Source organism: Bombina bombina, chromosome 1 (assembly GCF_027579735.1).
Source record: "Bombina bombina isolate aBomBom1 chromosome 1, aBomBom1.pri, whole genome shotgun sequence".
Lineage (NCBI taxonomy): Eukaryota > Metazoa > Chordata > Amphibia > Anura > Bombinatoridae > Bombina > Bombina bombina.
The window spans coordinates 1265063620-1265088794 of record NC_069499.1 but is presented as its reverse complement, the minus strand read 5'-3'; the positions used below and the strand labels follow the sequence as shown (position 1 = coordinate 1265088794).

General features: G+C 42.1%; 1 protein-coding gene across 2 annotated transcripts in view; it reads left to right on the top strand.

Moving 5' to 3' along the window:
- Positions 1–904: 904 nt before the first annotated feature.
- Positions 905–25175, top strand: part of GSE1 (Gse1 coiled-coil protein) — a 1047037-nt gene continuing 1022766 nt past the window's right edge. Inside the window, exon 1 of one of the 2 annotated variants that reach the window (XM_053701006.1) lies at positions 905–2662. In XM_053701006.1, the coding sequence (XP_053556981.1) occupies positions 983–2662 (1680 nt within the window). In that variant the 5' untranslated portion in view covers positions 905–982. The remainder of the gene's footprint in view (positions 2663–25175) is intronic. The other variant, XM_053700996.1, reaches the window with a different exon arrangement.

The window sequence follows — 25175 nt, the reverse complement described above, 5'->3', positions numbered from 1 at the left end:
TGTAGTTGAGCATTATCCTAACAATGCTGGGTTTGTTTGGGGTATCCCCTTACTGAAGTGTGATTATGACTAGGTGCTTCATTATTCATTAACTGTACTTGCAGGAATGTACTGTTCTCCCATTTATTGCATTCTATTGTTTTCTATTGCTTGAAAATACATATTTCTTTGTAAGGTAACTTCATGATATAGTTATATATAATGACCCCCTTATAAGCAATAGGGGGCTTCTCTTTTGGGGTTGGATGATAATTTCATACACAACTCTTATGTGGTGCATCATATTGCTGTACCCCAAATACTGTCTGAAGATATTCTGGGGGGAAATAAAGTCTGGATGAGGTCAGATTAGGAGTAACCACTTTATAATATGACTGATATGATGGTTAATTTATAATTAGATAATATACTGTATATCAGGGATTGTTTGAGTGAATTATAATCTCTAGCACACTGATATGGGATTGGGTACCCACTTGACTTTCATTATATTGTTGTATTATTCTGTCTCTTGGAATTGTATGTTTGCTACATCAGTCTTGAGCAAGTTATTTTAAGATGGCCCAGCTCTTATGGGCCATTATTGGTTACCCATATTTGATATTTATATTAGGGTACGCCATTTCTTGGGTCATATTTAAACCTCTATAAATTAACTTTATTTGGGGTTACTTATCTCCTTGACATATTTCATATGGTTGGTTGTAGACTTCATGGGCGGTGTATTTTTTGGGGGTACCCCTCTCTTGGGCGTGTTTGTAACAGAGTACCCCCTTTTTGGGGCGGCCTGTGCCGCCCCTTTCCATGCCCGGCCATGTGCTCTGCCCGGGGGCGGGGCGGGGGGCTGATCTCGCCGGGCTCACTGTGTACAGCATAGCCCTCTGAGGGCTTCACAGCTCTGGGACCCCCCTCTTTTTCACCCGGCCGGGTTACTTCGGAACAGAACGATTTAAACTTTTTGTGTGCAAACTCTCCGCATGACATGAGTCTGGCAGCAGGCAGCGGCGAGCCGAGGTCCCGTAAGCAGCGGTTAATGATGGCAGCAGCCTTGGAGGAGGAGGACGATGTGGTTGCCCCCGGAGGCGGTGATCCACCGCTTAGTTATTGCTTTATCTGCGGTGGAGGAGTGCCCCGCGGGCGGGAGGTTCGGTTGCCCGTCCGGTGCCCGGCCAGAGATGACAGCGCTTTCTTTCCATTTCTTCAACAGCAGGAACCGGCGCCAGGAGCCGAACCGCTAAGTCCCTCCGGGTGTGTTCGGGTGTGTGGGGTGTGCGGGCGCTTCCTGGGAGCTCAGTGGGACGCGTTCGAGCGTAGCCGGACCCCGCTGGACAAGCGCATGTATTGGCTAAAGAGGCCCTACCAGTGTGGGGAGGGTGGCAGGGCACACCCGCCAAGCTGGAACCCTAACTACGACTCTGAGTTGTCTGACCTGTCAGCGGACAGTGAGGAAGAGTGCACGGAGCCGCAGCAAGCCCTAGTGCAGTGTGACACAGAACGGGTGTGCTGCTACATCTGCGGGTTACAGGGAGCCGGTCACGTTATCCATGTACAGAAGCAGGAACAGTCACCCGAAACGCCCTTTTTCCCATTTCTATGGCTGCATAACCCCCCGCCCGGTGCTCACCCAATTACCCCTGGGGGAAGTGCCCGAGCGTGCACACGCTGCTTTACCTCACTCATGCAGCAGTGGCACAGCTTTGACTTGTCTAATGTGCCCGTTCTCCAGCGCCTCTATGTGGTGCCACTCCAAGACAGCAGCAATACACCCGAAAAAGAGCTACCCCATAGGGCAGAAGAGACTCACCTAAAAGGAACTTGTTACCTGTGTGGAGAGGACTGTGCCAACCATGCCAGGCTGGTGCGCTCCAGCATTCCCAATGGTAATGCCAAGAACACCATGCACTTTCCATTTATTAACCACCTGCCCTGCCCACCCAACTGCAAAGGGGTTAATCAACAAGGGGAAGTGCAGAGCTGCAGGAAGTGCTTTGGGGTGCTGGAAGATATATGGTCCATCTACAGAGCCTCCCATAATGATGATCTTATCAACTGTGTGCAGAGCTTCCTGGGACGGTACCATCAGGTGTTCTTCACTTCTACAGACTCCGCTGTGGGCCTCAACAAAAGATCAAACCATACCCACTTACCACCAACCTCCTTCTGCTATGTCTGTGGGGCAGAATTGGGCCAAGGTTTGGAGTATCAGCTAAGCATTAATCCTCCCAATAGGTATGGGGACAAGGAACCATTCTTCCCATTCTTGACTGTCTACCCTCCTGCTCCTAGAGCTAGACCAGCTGACTCTACAGGAATGGTGTCCACCTGTGGGCTCTGTTACCATGACCTTCTTGGACAGTGGTTTCAACAGGAGATGAAGACCACACAACACCACTCTAGCCCATGGTCCAGACAGTACAGAGTGGAAACATTTGTCTGCTTTTTCTGCAGGCAGGAGAAGAAGAGATTGCTCGGATTAAAGTTAGTTCAGGTAGCCAGGTTGCCTGTGTTTTTGTTAGCTCCAAGGGTGGCCAACAGCTTATTAGTGGATGATGGAAAGCAACTTCTTATTGGTGCATGCACTGAATGCAAGCCCCTGGCATTGGTGGGCATTAATACAACACGCAGTGGATTATTACCAACGTCACCAGCTGTCAACAACAAGGTAAGGTGCCCCTGGCAAATTCATTAGTAATGGAGTTCAGCTGATAGATCAGCATTTGCTGATGTTGGTATGTGTGAGAAAAGTTTCACTGTTTCAGGAAGTTACTTTGGATCTGTCATGTGGCCACCAGGTGTTCAGATGACATATCCAGGCCAAGCTATGCTTGTATCACAGGTGTTTAGTTAGTGGAACTGTGGATTAACATCCATTGCTTTATAATCACTTTCTGATGTTTCTAAGCTGGGATACTTATGTAATGAAATTTCAAAGCTTCACAAAAATAAATTAATTGAAAATAAGGAGGTTGAAAGACAAGCAATGTTTATAATTTAGTTGGCTTTGAGTCTACTTATTTTTTGCAATACATAATTGGTCGTTGATTGGCAATCACAGAAGTCTGCAGAGAGAGCTTTATTTTATCAGCTACATTGATATATATATATATATATATATATATATATATTATTCTATAGTTTATTTTTATTTTTTGTGTAAATTAGGGTCATGATAGGTAAAATAAATAGCTGAATGCCTGGCCTGTTGATACGTGCAACAATTTTCTAAAAATAAATTTCTCGTCTTTGGAATATGAGTTTCTATGGCTGGACATGTGGGTTCTGACTTTTGAGCATTTGTTGGAAAAAAAAATGGTTTCTCTGTAGATATCTGTAGAGTTCCAGTCACAAAGTGACTTATAACTTTTTAGCACCCTCATTGCTTGCCATACTCCATGGGGATATTCTTTGTAAGGAAAGATTAAAAGATAGTGTGAGAAGGAGCCATGCGAGAGGCTAGATGGTGCCAATCTGCCCAAAGCCACTCAACCTATCAATAATTTAATGCTTGCATCTCTAGAGAGCACGTTAATCATTAGAAAGTTATAGCCTGGCAAAGGTGGCATGAGAATGTAAAACGGCTTGTGATAGGCACAATCATTTTTGGATATAATTGAACACTAAAGATCTGATTGTTTTTGTTAGTTTTATCTGAGGTAATAGCTCAATTTGCAGTATGTTGGCAGGCAGGTAAGAGGTTAATTCCAATAGATTCAGCTCTGACCTTTTTAGTTGCCACATCCTGCATCAATTGTAAAACCTGAAATCTTAATTCACCATTATTGGCATTCATATGTTGTCTCTTACCGTATAAAGGAATTCTGCCAACATAAAGAATAATTCTGATGTTTCTGCTGCTGAACGAGCCTCATTAGGATATTTTACTAAAATGTTTACAATCTGCCAATAACTCTTGTATCTTCCTGTTTGTGAGACTTTCTGTGCTTGTAATAAGTCTTCTCTAATTTGGTTAGTACTTTATGACATTAATCTGATTTGCTGTAATACGTTTTATTAAACCTCATGTATGATAAAAGCTCATGGAAACAATAAAAGTATGCTGAGAACTTGTAGACACATTTTGATACTACTGATTAACAATCCCTTTAAACCTGTTTACATTATCCACTAAGCTTTCGTCAAGCTATGTTTTCACGTTACTAGTAAAATATTCCACCTCCTATCTTCAAATCATGGCTTAGGGTTGTAATTTTGTCTTGTTTCTAAACATGTTTAACTTTTGTACTTTTATAAATACCTTGGTTACTGTTTACCACATCAATTTCTCTTTTATCTTTGGACTATTTATTCCTTTTCCAATTAAACAAGTATGTCATTAAAAGCATCTAGTACTAATTCATGCTCTATTTGTTTAATTTCAGCAATGCTAAGCTATTTTTTTTACTCCCGTGCAGTAATTAAGCACATAGTTACGGGTGAACACGGTGCAAGAATAAAATGCTCTAGATTTTAGAGTGCTTTATCTTTGCACTTGTCCCTTTTAATAGATCATCTTAAGGTACTTCTTTTTCAATTCCTTATGATAAATGGCCTTCTCTGTGTATATAAAACTTTTGGTTTCCAGTGTTATTTAAAACACCCAGTCAGTCACATTCACAAACAGTCTTGTAGTTATTTGTTGCAAGACCAAGTGGTAAATGGCCTAAGACTAGTGTTTGACAATGACCAAGCACCGGATCATTATAGTGATGAGATATTTTGACTTGGAGCCAAGTTAAGTGTCCCATGTCTGCCTACAGTATTAATGTCCCAGTAGTGATCTCTCCTGTCTCTGTTGCATGCAAGCTGTAACCATGTTGTTCCCACACAAGGGCCCTGATATTCAAAACCTCTCTGCTCAGGTGAGATATTCTAAAATGAGCCTCCAGCACTGCAAGGGGCGTCCCCTGCATTTTTGTATGTGAAAGAGAGACAAACCCAGAGCAATATAGCACTGCATGACATGAGAGTTCTGCTGCATTTACACTTTATGCTTTCTATTTTATATCACTTTACACTTCAGATTACATTTTATTACATTTAAACTTTGCACTTTCTAGTTTGTATTTTATTTTGTGTACAGCAATGTATTTAGGATTGTGATTTTACAAATTCTGATTATAGAGCAGACTACACAGAGGCAGAACTCACCAAATTTTCTAAGAAAAGGGGAGGAACCAGGAAGTCCCAGAGAGATGAGAGGTGCCTTCCATAGAAAGTAATCAAGCTCTCTGGGATACATAATTTCACATGGGAGAGAGAGGGTAAAACTGGAGAACGAACCCCTGGGGCTGATGTAAAGTTTTCAGTACAATTTAAAGGGGCAGTAAACCCACAAAATAATGCTATATAATTCTGCACATAGTGCAGAATTATATAACATCAGCTTAGCGCCATCTTTCTACCTTAAAGGATTTCAGTGAAAAATTGCTCCGAAAGTTACTTTTTACAGTACGCCGCTCCTGTCTCTACTGAGCGGATCTGTTTGTTTTCCCTAAGCGCATCGGGCACGCTGTCTATTCACAGCCAGCCCGATCGTACCATTAAACTCAATGTAACTCGCTCCTGCTACCAGACCAGAGCGGGAGCGAGTTACATTGAGTTTAATGGCGCGATCAGGCTGGCTGTGAATAGACATTGTGCCCGATGCGCTTAGGGAAAACAAACAGACCCGCTCAGTAGAGCCAGGAGCGGCGTACTGTAAAAATAACTTCCGTAGCAATTTTTCACTGAAATCCTTTAAGGTAGAAAGATGGTGCTAAGCTGATGTTATACAATTCTGCACTGTGCAGAATTATATAACATTATTTTATGGGTTTACTGGCCCTTTACTTGTCTTTAGTTATATTTTACTATATATTACTTGCTAAAATAAGTGTATTGTGAATTTTTAGCAAACTTCACCTGCATACAGCTGGCGAGACTAATCAGTGAGACCAGCTTGTTTAAAATGTTTAGAAAATTTCACAAGACTTGTGAGAGAGCTTCAGACATATCCTGGGAACTCCCCTGTTCAGCCCAGGGAACTGCCCTCTCCCTCCCACTTTGTGAAACTATCAGTTTTTGTTTGCAATGCAGCCAATTCAAGGTGCAATGTAATTTGTGCATATAAATAAAAATGTACAAAGTATGATCCTAATTTGTTAAGGTAACACAGAAGTATAACAAAACTCTCATATCATGCAGTGCTGTTTTGCACTGGGCTTGTCTCTCCTTCATATATAGAAATGAGAGAGACTTTGCAGTCCTGGAGAGTTCTGCCGTTTTCTTTTGAATATTCAGTGAGTTCAGCCCCTGAAGTCTGAACTGCAATTTTACTCCAATCTGGATAACCTTTAAATATCAGGGTCAGAATGATATTCACCTGATAGACCAGAGGAAGAGGACTGTACAAAGTGCTCACTATCTTATAGTTATGGAGGTTTTGGTTGGCTAAGGTAAATCAGTGTCGTCTTTATGTCAGTGTTCCTCTGCATTGTGGGAGACTAATCTGTCTACTGTTACAACTTACATTGCAGATGTGAATGACTATAAATTGGCTCCATTGGGGATACTGAAATTAGGCTTATGCCACATTCATAGTGCCCCCTGATTGGTCACAGAGTGCAGAGCTTTAGTTTCCCCTTTCCATTACCCATGGACGGTACTAAGAGTGTCTGACACCACAAAGGCCAACGAGCAACTGTGGAGGTGCAGCAGTAGAGAGCTGCTTAGGGAGATGTGGAACTCTGGACTTCTACCTTTTAACTCTGTGGTTGGTTGGTTGCTTGAGAGAGGTTTTATGTTTGTTAGTGACTGGGTTAATCAGTGTTGCTAACTAAGTGTCTTAGAGGCAGAGGAGGGGGTTAATCACAATTTCTATATATTTGATGTGTACACTAGACATGTAAACTATTTCTCCAACATAATTTTTTTTTTTTGCTGTATATTCTGCATTTTGCTTGTTTTTTTATATCTGATTTCATAAGATCTATCTTAGTTTTCTTAAAGGGACAGTCTAGATAGGGCATATCATTTTTAAAAAAATTCCAATTTATTTTTATCACCAATTTTGCTTTGTTCTCTTGGTATTCTTAGTTGAAAGCTTAGACCTTGAAGGCCGCCTCTTTTCAGAATGCATTTTAACAGTTTTTCACCACTAGAGGATGTTAGTTCATGTGTTTCATATAGATAACATTATGCTCATGCACATGAAGTTACCTGGGAGCCAGCACTGATTGGCTAAACTGCAAGCCTGTCAAAAGAACTGAAATGAAGGGGCAGTTTGCAGAGGCTTAGATATAAGATTATAACAGAGGTAAAACATATATAAATATAACTGTGTTGGTTATGCAAAACTGGGGAATGGGTAATAAAGGGATTATCTATCTTTTAAAACAATAAAAATTCTGGTGTAGACTGTCCCTTTAATATGAATAGTGATTATTGTTGCGTAAATGGCAGATGAGTCCATTATTTTGTGAATATGTTTTTTAAATGATATAAGATTGTTAATGTGATGATTTACTGTCATGTCAAGTGCAAAAATCCTGTTTCCAAAAGGTTTCTACAGAGTTGGTCATAAAACTACATCAATACCATGTAAAGAAATGCTAGTACTTTTCTAAATCTCATTATATTCCTGGCTAAAAAGAAAAAAAAAAAAGAATCCATTGGCTTGATCAGAGGAAGAGAGAATCTGTCAATTTAAGAGAGAACAGCATTAAAGTGACACTAAACCCACATTTCTCCAACATAGGTGTGTCCGGTCCACGGCGTCATCCTTACTTGTGGGATATTCTCTTCCCCAACAGGAAATGGCAAAGAGCCCAGCAAAGCTGGTCACATGATCCCTCCTAGGCTCCGCCTACCCCAGTCATTCTCTTTGCCGTTGTACAGGCAACATCTCCACGGAGATGGCTTAGAGTTTTTTAGTGTTTAACTGTAGTTTTTATTATTCAATCAAGAGTTTGTTATTTTGAAATAGTGCTGGTATGTACTATTTACTCAGAAACAGAAAAGAGATGAAGATTTCTGTTTGTATGAGGAAAATGATTTTAGCAACCGTCACTAAAATCCATGGCTGTTCCACACAGGACTGTTGAGAGCAGTTAACTTCAGTTGGGGGAACAGTGAGCAGTCTCTTGCTGCTTGAGGTATGACACATTCTAACAAGACGATGTAATGCTGGAAGCTGTCATTTTCCCTATGGGATCCGGTAAGCCATGTTTATTACGATCGTAAATAAGGGCTTCACAAGGGCTTATTAAGACTGTAGACATTTTCTGGGCTAAATCGATCATATTTACACACATTTAGCCTTGAGGAATCATTTAATCTGGGTATTTTTTGTTAAATAATATCGGCAGGCACTGTTTTAGACACTTTATTCTATAGGGGCTTTCCCTAATCATAGTCAGAGCCTCATTTTCGCGCCGGTATGGCGCACTTGTTTTTGAGAACAGCATGGCATGCAGCTGCATGTGTGTGGAGCTCTGATACATAGAAAAGTCTTTCTGAAGGCATCATTTGGTATCGTATTCCCCTTTGGGCTTGGTTGGGTCTCAGCAAAGCAGATACCAGGGACTGTAAAGGGGTTAAAGTTAAAAACGGCTCCGGTTCCGTTATTTTAAGGGTTAAAGCTTCCAAATTTGGTGTGCAATACTTTTAAGGCTTTAAGACACTGTGGTGAAAATTTGGTGAATTTTGAACAATTCCTTCATGTTTTTTCGCAATTGCAGTAATAAAGTGTGTTAAGTTTAAAATTTAAAGTGACAGTAACGGTTTTATTTTAAAACGTTTTTTGTACTTTGTTATCAAGTTTATGCCTGTTTAACATGTCTGAACTACCAGATAGACTGTGTTCTGAATGTGGGGAAGCCAGAATTCCTATTCATTTAAATAAATGTGATTTATGTGACAATGACAATGATGCCCAAGATGATTCCTCAAGTGAGGGGAGTAAGCATGGTACTGCATCATTCCCTCCTTCGTCTACACGAGTCTTACCCACTCAGGAGGCCCCTAGTACATCTAGCGCGCCAATACTCCTTACTATGCAACAATTAACGGCTGTAATGGATAATTCTGTCAAAAACATTTTAGCCAAAATGAAAACTTATCAGCGTAAGCGCGACTGCTCTGTTTTAGATACTGAAGAGCATGACGACGCTGATAATAATGGTTCTGAAGGGCCCCTAACCCAGTCTGATGGGGCCAGGGAGGTTTTGTCTGAGGGAGAAATTACTGATTCAGGGAACATTTCTCAACAAGCTGAACCTGATGTGATTACGTTTAAATTTAAGTTGGAGCATCTCCGCATTCTGCTTAAGGAGGTATTATCCACTCTGGATGATTGTGACAAGTTGGTCATCCCAGAGAAACTATGTAAAATGGACAAGTTCCTAGAGGTCCCGGGGCTCCCAGAAGCTTTTCCTATACCCAAGCGGGTGGCGGACATTGTTAATAAAGAATGGGAAAGGCCCGGTATTCCTTTCGTCCCTCCCCCCATATTTAAAAAATTGTTTCCTATGGTCGACCCCAGAAAGGACTTATGGCAGACAGTCCCCAAGGTCGAGGGAGCGGTTTCCACTTTAAACAAACGCACCACTATACCCATAGAGGATAGTTGTGCTTTCAAAGATCCTATGGATAAAAAATTAGAAGGTTTACTTAAAAAGATGTTTGTTCAGCAGGGTTACCTTCTACAACCAATTTCATGCATTGTCCCTGTAGCTACAGCCGCATGTTTCTGGTTCGATGAGCTGATAAAGGCGGTCGATTGTGATTCTCCTCCTTATGAGGAGATTATGGACAGAATCAATGCTCTCAAATTGGCTAATTCTTTCACCCTAGACGCCACTTTGCAATTGGCTAGGTTAGCGGCTAAGAATTCTGGGTTTGCTATTGTGGCGCGCAGAGCGCTTTGGTTGAAATCTTGGTCAGCTGATGCGTCTTCCAAGAACAAGCTACTTAACATTCCTTTCAAGGGGAAAACGCTGTTTGGTCCTGACTTGAAAGAGATTATCTCTGATATCACTGGGGGTAAGGGCCACGCCCTTCCTCAAGATCGGCCTTTCAAGGCAAAAAATAAACCTAATTTTCGTCCCTTTCGTAGAAATGGACCAGCCCAAAGTGCTACGTCCTCTAAGCAAGAGGGTAATACTTCTCAAGCCAAGCCAGCTTGGAGACCAATGCAAGGCTGGAACAAGGGAAAGCAGGCCAAGAAACCTGCCACTGCTACCAAGACAGCTTGAAATGTTGGCCCCCGATCCGGGACCGGATCTGGAGGGGGGCAGACTCTCTCTCTTCGCTCAGGCTTGGGCAAGAGATGTTCTGGATCCTTGGGCGCTAGAAATAGTCTCCCAAGGTTATCTTCTGGTATTCATGGGGCTTCCCCCAAGGGGGAGGTTCCACAGGCCTCAGTGGTCTTCAGACCACATAAAAAGACAGGCATTCTTACATTGTGTAGAAGACCTGTTAAAAATGGGAGTGATTCATCCTGTTCCATTAAGAGAACAAGGGATGGGGTTCTACTCCAATCTGTTCATAGTTCCCAAAAAAGAGGGAACGTTCAGACCAATCTTAGATCTCAAGATCTTAAACAAGTTTCTCAAGGTTCCATCGTTCAAGATGGAAACCATTCGAACTATTCTTCCTTCCATCCAGGAAGGTCAATTCATGACCACAGTGGATTTAAAGGATGCGTATCTACATATTCCTATCCACAAGGAACATCATCGGTTCCTAAGGTTCGCATTCCTGGACAAGCATTACCAGTTCGTGGCGCTTCCTTTCGGATTAGCCACTGCTCCAAGGATTTTCACAAAGGTACTAGGGTCCCTTCTAGCTGTGCTAAGACCAAGGGGCATTGCTGTAGTACCTTACTTGGACGACATTCTGATTCAAGCGTCGTCCCTTCCTCAAGCAAAGGCTCACACGGACATTGTCCTGGCCTTTCTCAGATCTCACGGATGGAAAGTGAACGTGGAAAAGAGTTCTCTATCTCCGTCAACAAGGGTTCCCTTCTTGGGAACAATAATAGACTCCTCAGAAATGAGGATTTTTCTGACAGAAGCCAGAAAAACAAAACTTCTAGACTCTTGTCGGATACTTCATTCCGTTCCTCTTCCTTCCATAGCGCAGTGCATGGAAGTGATCGGTTTGATGGTAGCGGCAATGGACATAGTTCCTTTTGCGCGCATTCATCTAAGACCATTACAACTGTGCTTGCTCAGTCAGTGGAATGGGGACTATACAGACTTGTCTCCGAAGATACAAGTAAATCAGGGGACCAGAGACTCACTCCGTTGGTGGCTGTCCCTGGACAACTTGTCACAAGGGATGACATTCCGCAGACCGGAGTGGGTCATCGTCACGACCGACGCCAGTCTGATGGGCTGGGGCGCGGTCTGGGGATCCCTGAAAGCTCAGGGTCTTTGGTCTCGGGAAGAATCTCTTCTACCGATAAATATTCTGGAACTGAGAGCGATATTCAATGCTCTCAAGGCTTGGCCTCAGCTAGCAAGGGCCAAGTTCATACGGTTTCAATCAGACAATATGACAACTGTTGCGTACATCAACCATCAGGGGGGAACAAGGAGTTCCCTAGCGATGGAAGAAGTGACCAAAATCATTCTATGGGCGGAGTCTCACTCCTGCCACCTGTCTGCTATCCACATCCCAGGAGTGGAAAATTGGGAAGCGGATTTTCTGAGTCGTCAGACATTGCATCCGGGGGAGTGGGAACTCCATCCGGAAATCTTTGCCCAAGTCACTCAGCTGTGGGGCATTCCAGACATGGATCTGATGGCCTCTCGTCAGAACTTCAAAGTTCCTTGCTACGGGTCCAGATCCAGGGATCCCAAGGCGGCTCTAGTGGATGCACTAGTAGCACCTTGGACCTTCAAACTAGCTTATGTGTTCCCGCCGTTTCCTCTCATCCCCAGGCTGGTAGCCAGGATCAATCAGGAGAGGGCGTCGGTGATCTTGATAGCTCCTGCGTGGCCACGCAGGACTTGGTATGCAGATCTGGTGAATATGTCATCGGCTCCACCTTGGAAGCTACCTTTGAGACGAGACCTTCTTGTTCAGGGTCCGTTCGAACATCCGAATCTGGTTTCACTCCAGCTGACTGCTTGGAGATTGAACGCTTGATCTTATCGAAGCGAGGATTCTCAGATTCTGTTATCGATACTCTTGTTCAGGCCAGAAAGCCTGTAACTAGAAAGATTTACCACAAAATTTGGAAAAAATATATCTGTTGGTGTGAATCTAAAGGATTCCCTTGGGACAAGGTTAAGATTCCTAAGATTCTATCCTTCCTTCAAGAAGGATTGGAAAAAGGATTATCTGCTAGTTCCCTGAAGGGACAGATTTCTGCCTTGTCTGTGTTACTTCACAAAAAGCTGGCAGCTGTGCCAGATGTTCAAGCCTTTGTTCAGGCTCTGGTTAGAATTAAGCCTGTTTACAAACCTTTGACTCCTCCTTGGAGTCTCAACTTAGTTCTTTCAATTCTTCAGGGGGTTCCGTTTGAACCCTTACATTCCGTTGATATTAAGTTATTATCTTGGAAAGTTTTGTTTTTAGTTGCAATTTCTTCTGCCAGAAGAGTTTCAGAATTATCTGCTCGGCAGTGTTCTCCTCCTTATCTGGTGTTCCATGCAGATAAGGTGGTTTTACGTACTAAACCTGGTTTTCTTCCAAAAGTTGTTTCTAACAAAAACATTAACCAGGAGATTATCGTACCTTCTCTGTGTCCGAAACCAGTTTCAAAGAAGGAACGTTTGTTGCACAATTTGGATGTTGTTCGCGCTCTAAAATTCTATTTAGATGCTACAAAGGATTTTAGACAAACATCTTCCTTGTTTGTTGTTTATTCCGGTAAAAGGAGAGGTCAAAGAGCAACTTCTACCTCTCTCTCTTTTTGGATTAAAAGCATCATCAGATTGGCTTACGAGACTGCTGGACGGCAGCCTCCCGAAAGAATCACGGCTCATTCCACTAGGGCTGTGGCTTCCACATGGGCCTTCAAGAACGAGGCTTCGGTTGATCAGATATGTAGGGCAGCGACTTGGTCTTCACTGCACACTTTTACCAAATTTTACAAGTTTGATACTTTTGCTTCTTCTGAGGCTATTTTTGGGAGAAAGGTTTTGCAAGCCGTGGTGCCTTCCATTTAGGTGACCTGATTTGCTCCCTCCCTTCATCCGTGTCCTAAAGCTTTGGTATTGGTTCCCACAAGTAAGGATGACGCCGTGGACCGGACACACCTATGTTGGAGAAAACAGAATTTATGTTTACCTGATAAATTACTTTCTCCAACGGTGTGTCCGGTCCACGGCCCGCCCTGGTTTTTTTAATCAGGTCTGATAATTTATTTTCTTTAACTACAGTCACCACGGTACCATATGGTTTCTCCTATGCAAATATTCCTCCTTAACGTCGGTCGAATGACTGGGGTAGGCGGAGCCTAGGAGGGATCATGTGACCAGCTTTGCTGGGCTCTTTGCCATTTCCTGTTGGGGAAGAGAATATCCCACAAGTAAGGATGACGCCGTGGACCGGACACACCGTTGGAGAAAGTAATTTATCAGGTAAACATAAATTCTGTTTTTTTCTTTCATGATTCGGATAGAGCATGCAATTTTAAGCAACTTTCTAATTTACTCCTATTATCAATTTCTCTTCATTCTCTATTTCTCTTGTTATCTTTATTTGAAAACGAAGAAATGAAAGCTTTGGAACTGGCCCATTTTTGACTCATCACCCTGGATAGTGCTTGCTGATTGGTGGCTATATTTAGCCATCCAATCAGCAAGTGCAACTTAAAATGGTCCGGCTCCAAAGCTTTCATTCCTGCTTTTTCAAATAAAGATACCAAGAGAACAAACAAAAATTGCTAATAGGAGTAAATTAGAAAGTTGCTTAAAATTGCATGTTCTATCCGAATCATGAAAGAAAAAAAAATGTGTTTTGTATCCCTTTAAGTGCTTTTAATTCAAAAGGATTATCTATAGGACATTGAATACCAAGTTTAGTAAGAGACGAGTTATGAAATCATCTGCAAACTGATGACGTTTCATCTGCGTATGTGCTCATGGGTGGCAAGTGGTAGCGAACACAAGTAGATATGATGAGTCTTGGTTTTATAGTTCTGTTTTGCCTGTGTTTCATAATTAGGTTTTATTTGTGTATGAGGCACCATGTAGCAACACTAATAAAGATATGCTATGAATATGGCACATGAATTTTGGGAAACTTCTAAAAATAATAATTTATAGAAAAATAGAAGGAGACTCATGAATTAAATGGATAGAAAGGTCAACATTGAAATGTGCATGGATGCATTTGAACTTGAAATAGAAGCATTTTTACAATATTTTTTTAATTAGCAAAAATTCTTCTAGTAAAAGTTATTACTGTTTTTTTCAGTACCAGTAGCATACGCATATATGGTCTGATGGCCCATGCACCAGTATTCAAGCTCAGAGAGCTGGCAGTGGTGTATATTGTGAAGACTAAGGGGCCGATTCTATAAAATAGGCAGTCTAGACGTGGCTTTCCAGGTGGACACTCGCAGGGGCAACCCTCATAGAATTCTACAAAAAAAAAGGGGATGTTCCTGCGAGTGGTGAGATGTCTGCCATAGAAATAACGAGAGCTCTCTGTCACGTAAAAGTTTGCAATGGAGGAGGGAGTACAGAGGAAAACCCAGCTTATCTTTAAACAATAATATTATGCCTAATACAAAACAAATTACGCTATTTTCAGTGCACTGTGTCACAAATTCACTGTTATTTTTGTATGCATACGTTTTCCTTTCAGCGTAACTAGTTTTAGTATTTTAATAAAAGCTCGCCACTTTTTAAAATACGAGAAAAAAGAGTAAGATCTGTCGGGTGGAAATACAGTATTTATAGAATTACGCTAGGATTTGAGAGGCAATTTTATGTACGACCATTGATCGCCCATGTTCAGCCCATTTTATGAAAAAACAACAATTACGCTTTGTATTTTGTACGTAGAAGTAAGAATTTCTATGTGTTTTCTGCACATCCAGTGTACTTCAATTATGATTTATACAACGCAAAAAAGTGCAAAAAGATCACACTACCATTAGGGGGTGCACAGTAAATGGAAAAAAATATGAAATGGCAAATGAAAGTTAATGATGAGTCCACAAACAAACAATTCAATGCTAGGTTATCCGTGGGTGTTATAGTCCCAAGATCAATTGAGCAGGATACACTTCTAAGTCTGGCTGCACTCTCCTCACTCGATGAAGGGATGAAGACTCTAATAAATGTAACGAGAGAGGCGCCTCTCTTAATACATTTTGTAAATTATTATTTACTCTGTGCATTTTTAATACGATTTACTTCAGTGTAATTTACATAGAAATTATACATTTTTGATGAAATACAATTTGTGGTGATCAATTTTGTTACGATTTTTGTTGCACCTTAACTCCTTCACTACCAGGAATTTCATAGAAAAACTTGCCCAAAATACTAAATCATTTTTTTTAACAGAAATAGAGCCTTGTTTTTTTAAATTTACCTATCAAAACTATATATATATTTTTTTAGTAGACAACCCAAGGTATTGAACTAGGCCCATTTGGTATGATTCATGCTACTGTTTAGCAGCCAAATACATTCATATTTAAAAAAATTGTTAAGTTTTTCACAAACTTTGTTTTCCTTACTGAAATTATTTACATACAGCTTGTGCAGTTATAACACAAATGGATGTAAAATCTTCTCTGGGATCCCCTTTGTTCAAAAGTAGCAGATATGCATGTCTCTGCCATTGTTTTTTGGTAATTAGAAGGCAGCTAATTTCAGCTGTGCACCATATTTCTGAAATTTCTGGCAGTGAAGGGGTTAATTAGCTGGCAAAAGTTATAGCATTTTAGTGTTATTACCCTCCCATCTGACACCTCCCACCACCCTGATCTCTCCCAAACAGCTCTTTCCCCTCCACCACCCACACTCCTCACCACCAAGTTTGTTTGTTTTTTTAAGTTTTTTTTCCTGCAGTGCAGGATCCCCCTTACCATCCCTCCTCCCCCTCCCAAACAGCTCTCTAATCCTCACCCTCCAAATGGTGTCTGCCATCTTAGGTACTGGCAGATGTCTGCCAGTACCCAGTTATGGTACTAATCTTATTGTATTTTTATTTATTTTTTCTGTACTGTAGCGGTCCCCCCTGATTTTTTTTCCTGCAGTGTAGCGTCCCTTCCCTCCCTCTCCCATCCAAACTTTACTTTCAGCAGTGTAGGGCAGCCCCTAGGGTTGCCACCTCGGCCATGTTTTCCTGGACAGCTATGAGTTACACATAATGCAGGGTGTGCAGGGAGGAACATGAAAAGTGCTGTCCATGGTCACTATTTTTGTGCTGTCCAGCAGAACAATGCATGTTCCCCTCTGCACACCCTGCAGGATGTGTAACTCATAAGTGTCCAGGAAAACATGGCTGAGGTGGCAACCCTACCGCCTACCCGCCTCCCTCCCGCACCTCCCTTTGGAACTGAATGAGATCACTACAGACTCCTGTCTCTAACAATATGACAATCTGCAACCGATTGTGCTCTGTTACCATATAAGAACAGATTGCCTGCAGCTCAGGAACAGCAGTCTTGGCTGTCACCTTTCAGCCGAGACTGCTGGAGCTTCCTGAAGCTGTGACGTATATACACGTTATGGGACATATGCTTAGGAGCTGGCCCATTTCGGGAGCACTGTATGGCAGCATTTTTGCCGGAATGTTATCCATTTGAATGAAAACTAGATGGCAGCACTATCTCCTGCGATTTAGTGGCGCTTTTGTCATGTATGTATCTCCTAATGGAAGAATATTGCAAAAATGCTTCCATGTAAAATTGAAAAGCATCCATGCACATTTCAATGTTTACCTTTCTATCACTTTAACTATCTTTCCTGAATATATAACATAAATGGGTTTAAGGTATTATTTTTTACCACTGTAGCCATCATTTTTAGAGTTTCACTTAGTGTAGGTAATAAAGAGTAAATGTAAACAGATAAACTTCTAAAATAGATATTGGGGTCGATTTATAAAAGGCTTCGCCAGCCTTCGCCCTCTTACGACTGCAGGTTCGCACAAGAGAACCTGCAGTCCGTATTTATGAAGCAGGGGTCATCAGACCACTGCTTCCCTAAACTCTTTGCTACCTCCTAGGTAGCGAATTTCAATCTCCCCGGACTTGTCTGACTGGGGGAGAATATTGACAGCTCCTGCCCGTGCATGATTGGCGTGGGCAGGGGGTCGCATTGCACAAGAGTACAAAATTGCTTTCTTGTGCAATGCTGAATTTCGGCAGCGAAATTCAGCCCGCTAGAGGCAAGCTGCGGCGGTCAGGGGCGTAGCTGCGCGTATTTACACCACTGTCCGCCGTAGCTTGATAAATTGACCTCATTAAATAATTAAAGAGGCATTAAAAACTCAATTTGAAGTACTTACCAGTGGATATAAAATATAACTAGAAGCATTATTGCTATATAGGTATAATTTATAAAAATGCCTCTTATCATTTTTATTGCAGACTACGTGTAAACTTTTAAATGGGCATTAAAGTATTTTTTTATTTGATGCATTTAAAAGATGGCAATTTAAATTGTACTGCAGTATTTTGTTGTTGCTGTGTTTGTGGAGAGTGTCACTGTCTACCACTCTTGTGTCCCTTTAAAGGAATATTAAATAGTAATCCTTTGGTAAAAACAAATGTTAAATCAAAGTAAACATAAAAAGAAACAAATTGTGTAAAAAACAGCAAACAACTTACTTGTTTTCTTGCAAAATTAGCACTTAGAATTTCTAACCTGCTCCCAGTGTGATAAGGGTGAAACAATTTTGAAACTTAAGTTTCATTCTGGAAGTTGTGAGCACAAGCAAATCTTACTCCCTGTTTATCTAGTCTATTCAAGTAAAACTAAACCAACTCAGAAAGTTTTAGGACATCATGCTAGATAAGCGTCCTTTAGAGACCACAGCCTCCTTGTAGGGCTGGTGTAACAGGAAGTAATGGACACTGAACAAATATTTGATGAATCATACATAATGCATTATGCAAAGATTTCTATTAAGTATAATCAACTGCTTAATACTTTTTAATTACTACAATGAAACAGTCTGTTTAATAACCCTTTTTATTGTGCAGATTGTGAGGAGTGGTAATTCATTTTTTCTAAGGATTGTGGAAAACCTATATAATTGTGTTTTTGTTTAAATTATTCAGTTATGTATTTATACAAACTTACAGATAAGTTTGTTTGTTTAGAAAATCAGTGGCCTAGATTTGGAGTTTGGCGGTAGCCGTGAAAACCAGCGTTAGAGGCTCCTAACGCTGGTTTTAGGCTACCTCCGGTATTTGGAGTCACTCAAAAAAGGGTCTAACGCTCACTTTTCAGCCGCGACTTTTCCATACCGCAGATCCCCTTACGTCAATTGCGTATCCTATCTTTTCAATGGGATCTTTCTAACTCCGGTATTTAGAGTCGTGTCTGAAGTGAGCGTTAGAAATCTAACGACAAAACTCCAGCCGCAGAAAAAAGTCAGTAGTTAAGAGCTTTCTGGGCTAACGCCGGTTCATAAGGCTCTTAACTACTGTACTCTAAAGTACACTAACACCCATAAACTACCTATGTACCCCTAAACCGAGGTCCCCCCACATCGCCGCCACTCGATTAAATTTTTTTAACCCCTAATCTGCCGACCGCCACCTACGTTATACTTATGTACCCCTAATCTGCTGCCCCTAACACCGCCGACCCCTGTATTATATTTATTAACCCCTAATCTGCCCCCCACAACGTCGCCTCCACCTGCCTACACTTATTAACCCCTAATCTGCCGAGCGGACCGCACCGCTATTATAATAAAGTTATTAACCCCTAATCCGCCTCACTAACCCTATAATAAATAGTATTAACCCCTAATCTGCCCTCCCTAACATCGCTGACACCTAACTTCAATTATTAACCCCTAATCTGCTGACCGGAGCTCACCGCTATTCTAATAAATGTATTAACCCCTAAAGCTAAGTCTAACCCTAACACTAACACCCCCCTAAGTTAAATATAATTTTAATCTAACGAAATTAATTAACTCTTATTAAATAAATTATTCCTATTTAAAGCTAAATACTTACCTGTAAAATAAATCCTAATATAGCTACAATATAAATTATAATTACATTGTAGCTATTTAGGATTAATATTTATTTTACAGGCAACTTTGTAATTATTTTAACCAGGTACAATAGCTATTAAATAGTTAAGAACTTTTTAATAGTTAACTAGTTAAAATAATTACAAAATTACCTGTAAAATAAATCCTAACCTAAGTTACAATTAAACCTAACACTATACTATCATTAAATTAATTAAATAAAATACCTACAATTACCTACAATTAAACCTAACACTACACTATCAATACATTAATTAAATACAATATCTACAAATAACTACAATGAAATAAACTAACTAAAGTACAAAAAATAAAAAAGAACTAAGTTACAAAAAATAAAAAAATATTTACAAACATAAGAAAAATATTACAACAATTTTAAACTAATTACACCTACTCTAAGCCCCCTAATAAAATAACAAAGACCCCCAAAATAAAAAAATGCCCTACCCTATTCTAAATTACTAAAGTTAAAAGCTCTTTTACCTTACCAGCCCTGAACAGGGCCCTTTGCGGGGCATGCCCCAAGAAGTTAAGCTCTTTTGCCTGTAAAAAAAAAACATACAATACCCCCCCAAACATTACAACCCACCACCCACATACCCCTAATCTAACCCAAACCCCCCTTAAATAAACCTAACACTAAACCCCTGAAGATCTTCCTACCTTGTCTTCACCTCACCAGGTATCACCGATCCGTCCTGGCTCCAAAATCTTCATCCAACCCAAGCGGGGGCTGGCGATCCATCATCCGGTGGCTGAAGAGGTCCAGAAGAGGCTCCAAAGTCTTCATCCTATCCGGGAAGAAGAGGCGATCCGGACCGGCAACCATCTTGATCCAAGCGGCATCTTCTATCTTCATCCGATGACGACCGGCTCCATCCTGAAGACCTCCACCGCGGACCCATCTTCATCCGGCGACGTCCAACTGAAGAATGACGGTTCCTTTAAGGGACGTCATCCAAGATGGCGTCCCTCGAATTCCGATTGGCTGATAGGATTCTAGCAGCCAATCGGAATTAAGGTAGGAATATTCTGATTGGCTGATGGAATCAGCCAATCAGAATCAAGTTCAATCCGATTGGCTGATCCAATCAGCCAATCAGATTGAGCTCGCATTCTATTGGCTGTTCCGAATTAATCTTTCGTGAGTCACATAGAGTATGTCATTTTAAACAACTTTGTAACCTATTTCTATTATCAAATTTGCTTTGTATTCTTTGTTGAAGACTAAACCAAGATAGGATTATAGGAGCTTAGGAGCGAGCACATGTATATTGCAGCAGTGTTTGTAACTATGTATAACACTGCTATAAGCAATGGTTAAAACACTACTCCTAGATGGCTTAAAGTGGCCGGGGGAATTGCTGGAACGGCTGTTTTATTAAAAACCAGGCACTAATTCATCAAAATTGACCGTCACTTTAAGGCATGTACACCCTCCCGAGCTCACCAAAGATTACTCTTTAACCCCTTGGTGCCGGCATCAAGTGTTTAACGTTGGAACAAAATTTCGATGTAAACACTTGCTTGAAAATTAAATGACATAATTGTTGATGGGGGACTTCTTATGCTGCTAGGCACATCCCCCAGTCCAATTCTTGATTGCGTGAAAGGAGGAGGCTGCAGGACCTAATGGCATTAAAGCCTGGTGCTGTTTGGGCAGCATGGAATGTCCTAACGGCGTCTAGAGGCTAACAAAGGTTACCAAGAGACCTAAGCAAATTTGATAATAGAAATACTTTGGAAAGTTGTTTAAAATTTCATGCTCTATACAATTAATTTAAGTTTAATTTTGCCTTTACTGATGAGACTTCTTAGATAATCTTGCCTGTGCTGAGAGCTTTAGATAATTGGGCCCTTGTGAGGTACAGAGCTAGTGAAATACTAACATTTCCTTTAAAACAAATGGCCATTGAATTTTGAAAACTCGGCACCTGAGTTCACCTAGTATGCTTTTCAACTAAGGATACTAAGAAAATGTTTCATGTCCCTTTCTGAGCAAAAGTCTTTTTTTTTTTTTTTCTATGCTCTAAACCTCCAAATTTCTGGTGTATGAAGATATAATTTGAGTCTAAAATTTCTTTGGGTTTGTTAAAGTAGTTTTAAAGTTCTTAGCCTCACTATAAATGAATGTCTGCCCAGTAAAAGGAATCACAGAACATTTTAAATATTCTGGGAAGAGCTCGGAAACCGTCTCTGGTTGCATAGAAAATATGTGGCTTCCTGCTGCATAACAGAGTGATGTAATGTATCTGTGGAGTGGCGTTGACTCCGTATTACGAGGCTTGTTCGGAAGCATCCGGGACTGCCAGATGTGCAGTGAGTTGCCAGCTGCTGCAGCCCTTGTGTGGGATTTCCTTACAGATGCAACACTGTAAATTTGGCACTAGCAAGTGCAACACACTGTGTGAGTCTTTTATTTTTTTCTGTTTTGCTATTCCTATAGCATATCATTCAAGTGAAAGTTTTATGTTCTGAGTCTTTCATTAAACTAATTTGTTGTATAATCAAAGTATAGATGAGCAACTAAGTAATGTGTTGCAAAAGATCTATGTACACAATAAATGTATTAACATTTTTCAAAACTGTAATTTTGTAAAATATTGACATTGTTTTGTAGTCCAAGAACATACAACTTGAAAAGCATCTTGAGCATGTCTATCGTACCTCCTTACCTGCGGCCATTTAAGGACAGGCATGATTGTGTGCCTGCTGAAGGCCAAGCAATCACTGAGTAGCATTTAACGGGTTCAGGGAACAGTATCCTGCCCTTAGGACAGTGTAAAAACACAATCTCTTAAATAAATTACACGAAAAGGACGCAAAATAAGTAGTGAAAGTACATTACAAAGTATTCTTTTTACTTCACATAATTCAACATTTTATGGGGAATTAAATATTGAGTTTAATCTTCCTTTAAGAATATTAAAACAATGAGAAAGAGAGCAGCACTGGTGCCATAAAGCAGGCCGACACTCTGGTACTCAGACAGACTGACACTCTGGTACTCAGGCCGACTGACACTCTGGTACTCAGGCCGACTGACACTCTGGTACTCAGGCAGACTGACACTCTGGTAATCAGGCAGACTGACACTCTGGTACTCAGGCAGACTGACACTCTGGTACTCAGGCAGTCTGACACAGTGGTACTCAGGCAGTCTGACACAGTGGTACTCAGGCAGTCAGACACGGTGGTACTTAGGCAGTCTGACACAGTGGTACTCAGGCAGTCAGACACGGTGGTACTTAGGCAGTCTGACACAGTGGTACTCAGGCAGACTGACAATCTGGTACTCAGGCAGTCTTATGCAGTGGTACTCAAGCAGTCTGACACAGTGGTACTCAGGCAGACTGACACTCTGGTACTCAGGCAGTCTTACACAGTGGTACTCAGGCAGTCTTACAAAATGGTACTCAGGCAGTCCGACACAGTGGTACTCAGGCAGTCTGACACTGGTACTCAGGCCTTCTTACATAGTGGTACTCAGGCAGACTGACACTCTGGTACTCAAGCAGTCTGACACAGTGGTACTCATGCAGTCTTAAACAGTGGTACTCATGCAGTCTTACACAGTGGTACTCAGGCAGTCTGACACTGGTACTCAGGCCGTCTTACATAGTGGTACTCAGGCAGACACACTCTAAGTACTCATGCAGTCTTACTCAGTGGTACTCATGCAGTCTTACACAGTGGTACTCAGGCAGACTTACACTCTGGTACTCAGGTAGTCTTACACAGTGGTACTCAGGCAATCTGACACAGTGGTACTTAGGCAGTCTGACACTTTGGTACTCAGGCAGACTGACACTCTGGTACTCAGGCAGTCTGACACTTGTACTCAGGCAGTCTGACACAGTGGTACTCAGGCAGACTGACACTCTGGTACTCAGGCAGTCTGACACAGTGGTACTCAGGCAGACTCACACTCTGGTATTTTAGACAGTCTGACACTGGTACTCAGGCAGTCTGCCACTGGTATTCAGGCAGTCTGACACTGGTACTCAGGCAGTTTGACACAGTGGTACTCAGGCAGACTGACACTCTGGTACTCAGGCAGTCTGACACAGTGGTACTCAGGCAGACTGACACTCTGTTACTCAGGCAGTCGTACACAGTAGTACTCAGGCAATCTGACACAGTGGTACTTAGGCAGTCTGACACTTTGGTACTCAGGCAGACTGACACTCTGGTACACAGGCAGTCTGACACAGTGGTACTCAGGCAGACTGACGCTCTGGTACTCAGGCAGACTGACACAGTGGTACTCAGGCAGACTGACACACTGGTATTCAAGCAGCCTAACACAGTGGTACTCAGGCAGCCTGACACAGTGGTAGTCAGGCAGTCTTATACAGTGGTACTCAGGCAGACTGACACACTGGTACTCAGGCAGACTGACACTCTGGTACTCAAGCAACCTGACACAGTGGTACTCAGGCAGACTGACACAGTGTTACTCAGGCAGACTGACACAGTGTTACTCAGGCAGACTGACACAGTGGTACTCAGGCAGACTGACAATCTGGTACTCAGGCAGTCTTATGCAGTGGTACTCAAGCAGTCTGACACAGTGGTACTCAGGCAGACTGACACTCTGGTACTCAGGCAGTCTTACACAGTGGTACTCAGGCAGTCCGACACAGTGGTACTCAGGCAGTCCGACACAGTGGTACTCAGGCAGTCTGACACTGGTACTCAGGCCTTCTTACATAGTGGTACTCAGGCAGTCTGACACTCTGGTACTCAAGCAGTCTGACACAGTGGTACTCATGCAGTCTTACACAGTGGTACTCATGCAGTCTTACACAGTGGTACTCAGGCAGTCTGACACTGGTACTCAGGCCGTCTTACATAGTGGTACTCAGGCAGACTGACACTCTAAGTACTCATGCAGTCTTACTCAGTGGTACTCATGCAGTCTTACACAGTGGTACTCAGGCAGTCTGACACAGTGGTACTCAGGCAGACTTACACTCTGGTACTCAGGTAGTCTTACACAGTGGTACTCAGGCAATCTGACACAGTGGTACTTAGGCAGTCTGACACTTTGGTACTCAGGCAGTCTGACACTTGTACTCAGGCAGTCTGACACAGTGGTACTCAGGCAGACTGACACTCTGGTACTCAGGCAGTCTGACACAGTGGTACTCAGGCAGACTCACACTCTGGTATTTTAGACAGTCTGACACTGGTACTCAGGCAGTCTGACACTGGTATTCAGGCAGTCTGACACTGGTACTCAGGCAGTTTGACACAGTGGTACTCAGGCAGACTGACACTCTGGTACTCAGGCAGTCTGACACAGTGGTACTCAGGCAGACTGACACATTGGTACTCAGGCAGACTGACACTCTGTTACTCAGGCAGTCGTACACAGTAGTACTCAGGCAATCTGACACAGTGGTACTTAGGCAGTCTGACACTTTGGTACTCAGGCAGACTGACACTCTGGTACACAGGCAGTCTGACACAGTGGTACTCAGGCAGACTGACACTCTGGTACTCAGGCAGACTGACACAGTGGTACTCAGGCAGACTGACACACTGGTATTCAAGCAGCCTAACACAGTGGTACTCAGGCAGCCTGACACAGTGATAATCAGGCAGACTGACACAGTCATGCTCAAACAAACTGACACTGGTTCTCAGCCAAACTAAAATAGTGGTACGCAGGCAGGCTGACACAGTGTTACTCAAGTAGACTGACACAGTGTTACTCAGGCAGACTGACACAGTGTTACTCAGGCAGACTGACACAGTGTTACTCAGGCAGACTGACACAGTGGTACTCAGGCAGACTGACACAGTGGTACTCAGGCAGACTGACACAGTGGTACTCAGGCAGACTGACACAGTGGTACTCAGGCAGACTGACACAGTGGTACTCAGGCAGACTGACACAGTGGTACTCAGGTTACCAGGCAGACTGACACAGTGGTACTCAGACAGACTGACACAGTGGTACTCAGACAGACTGA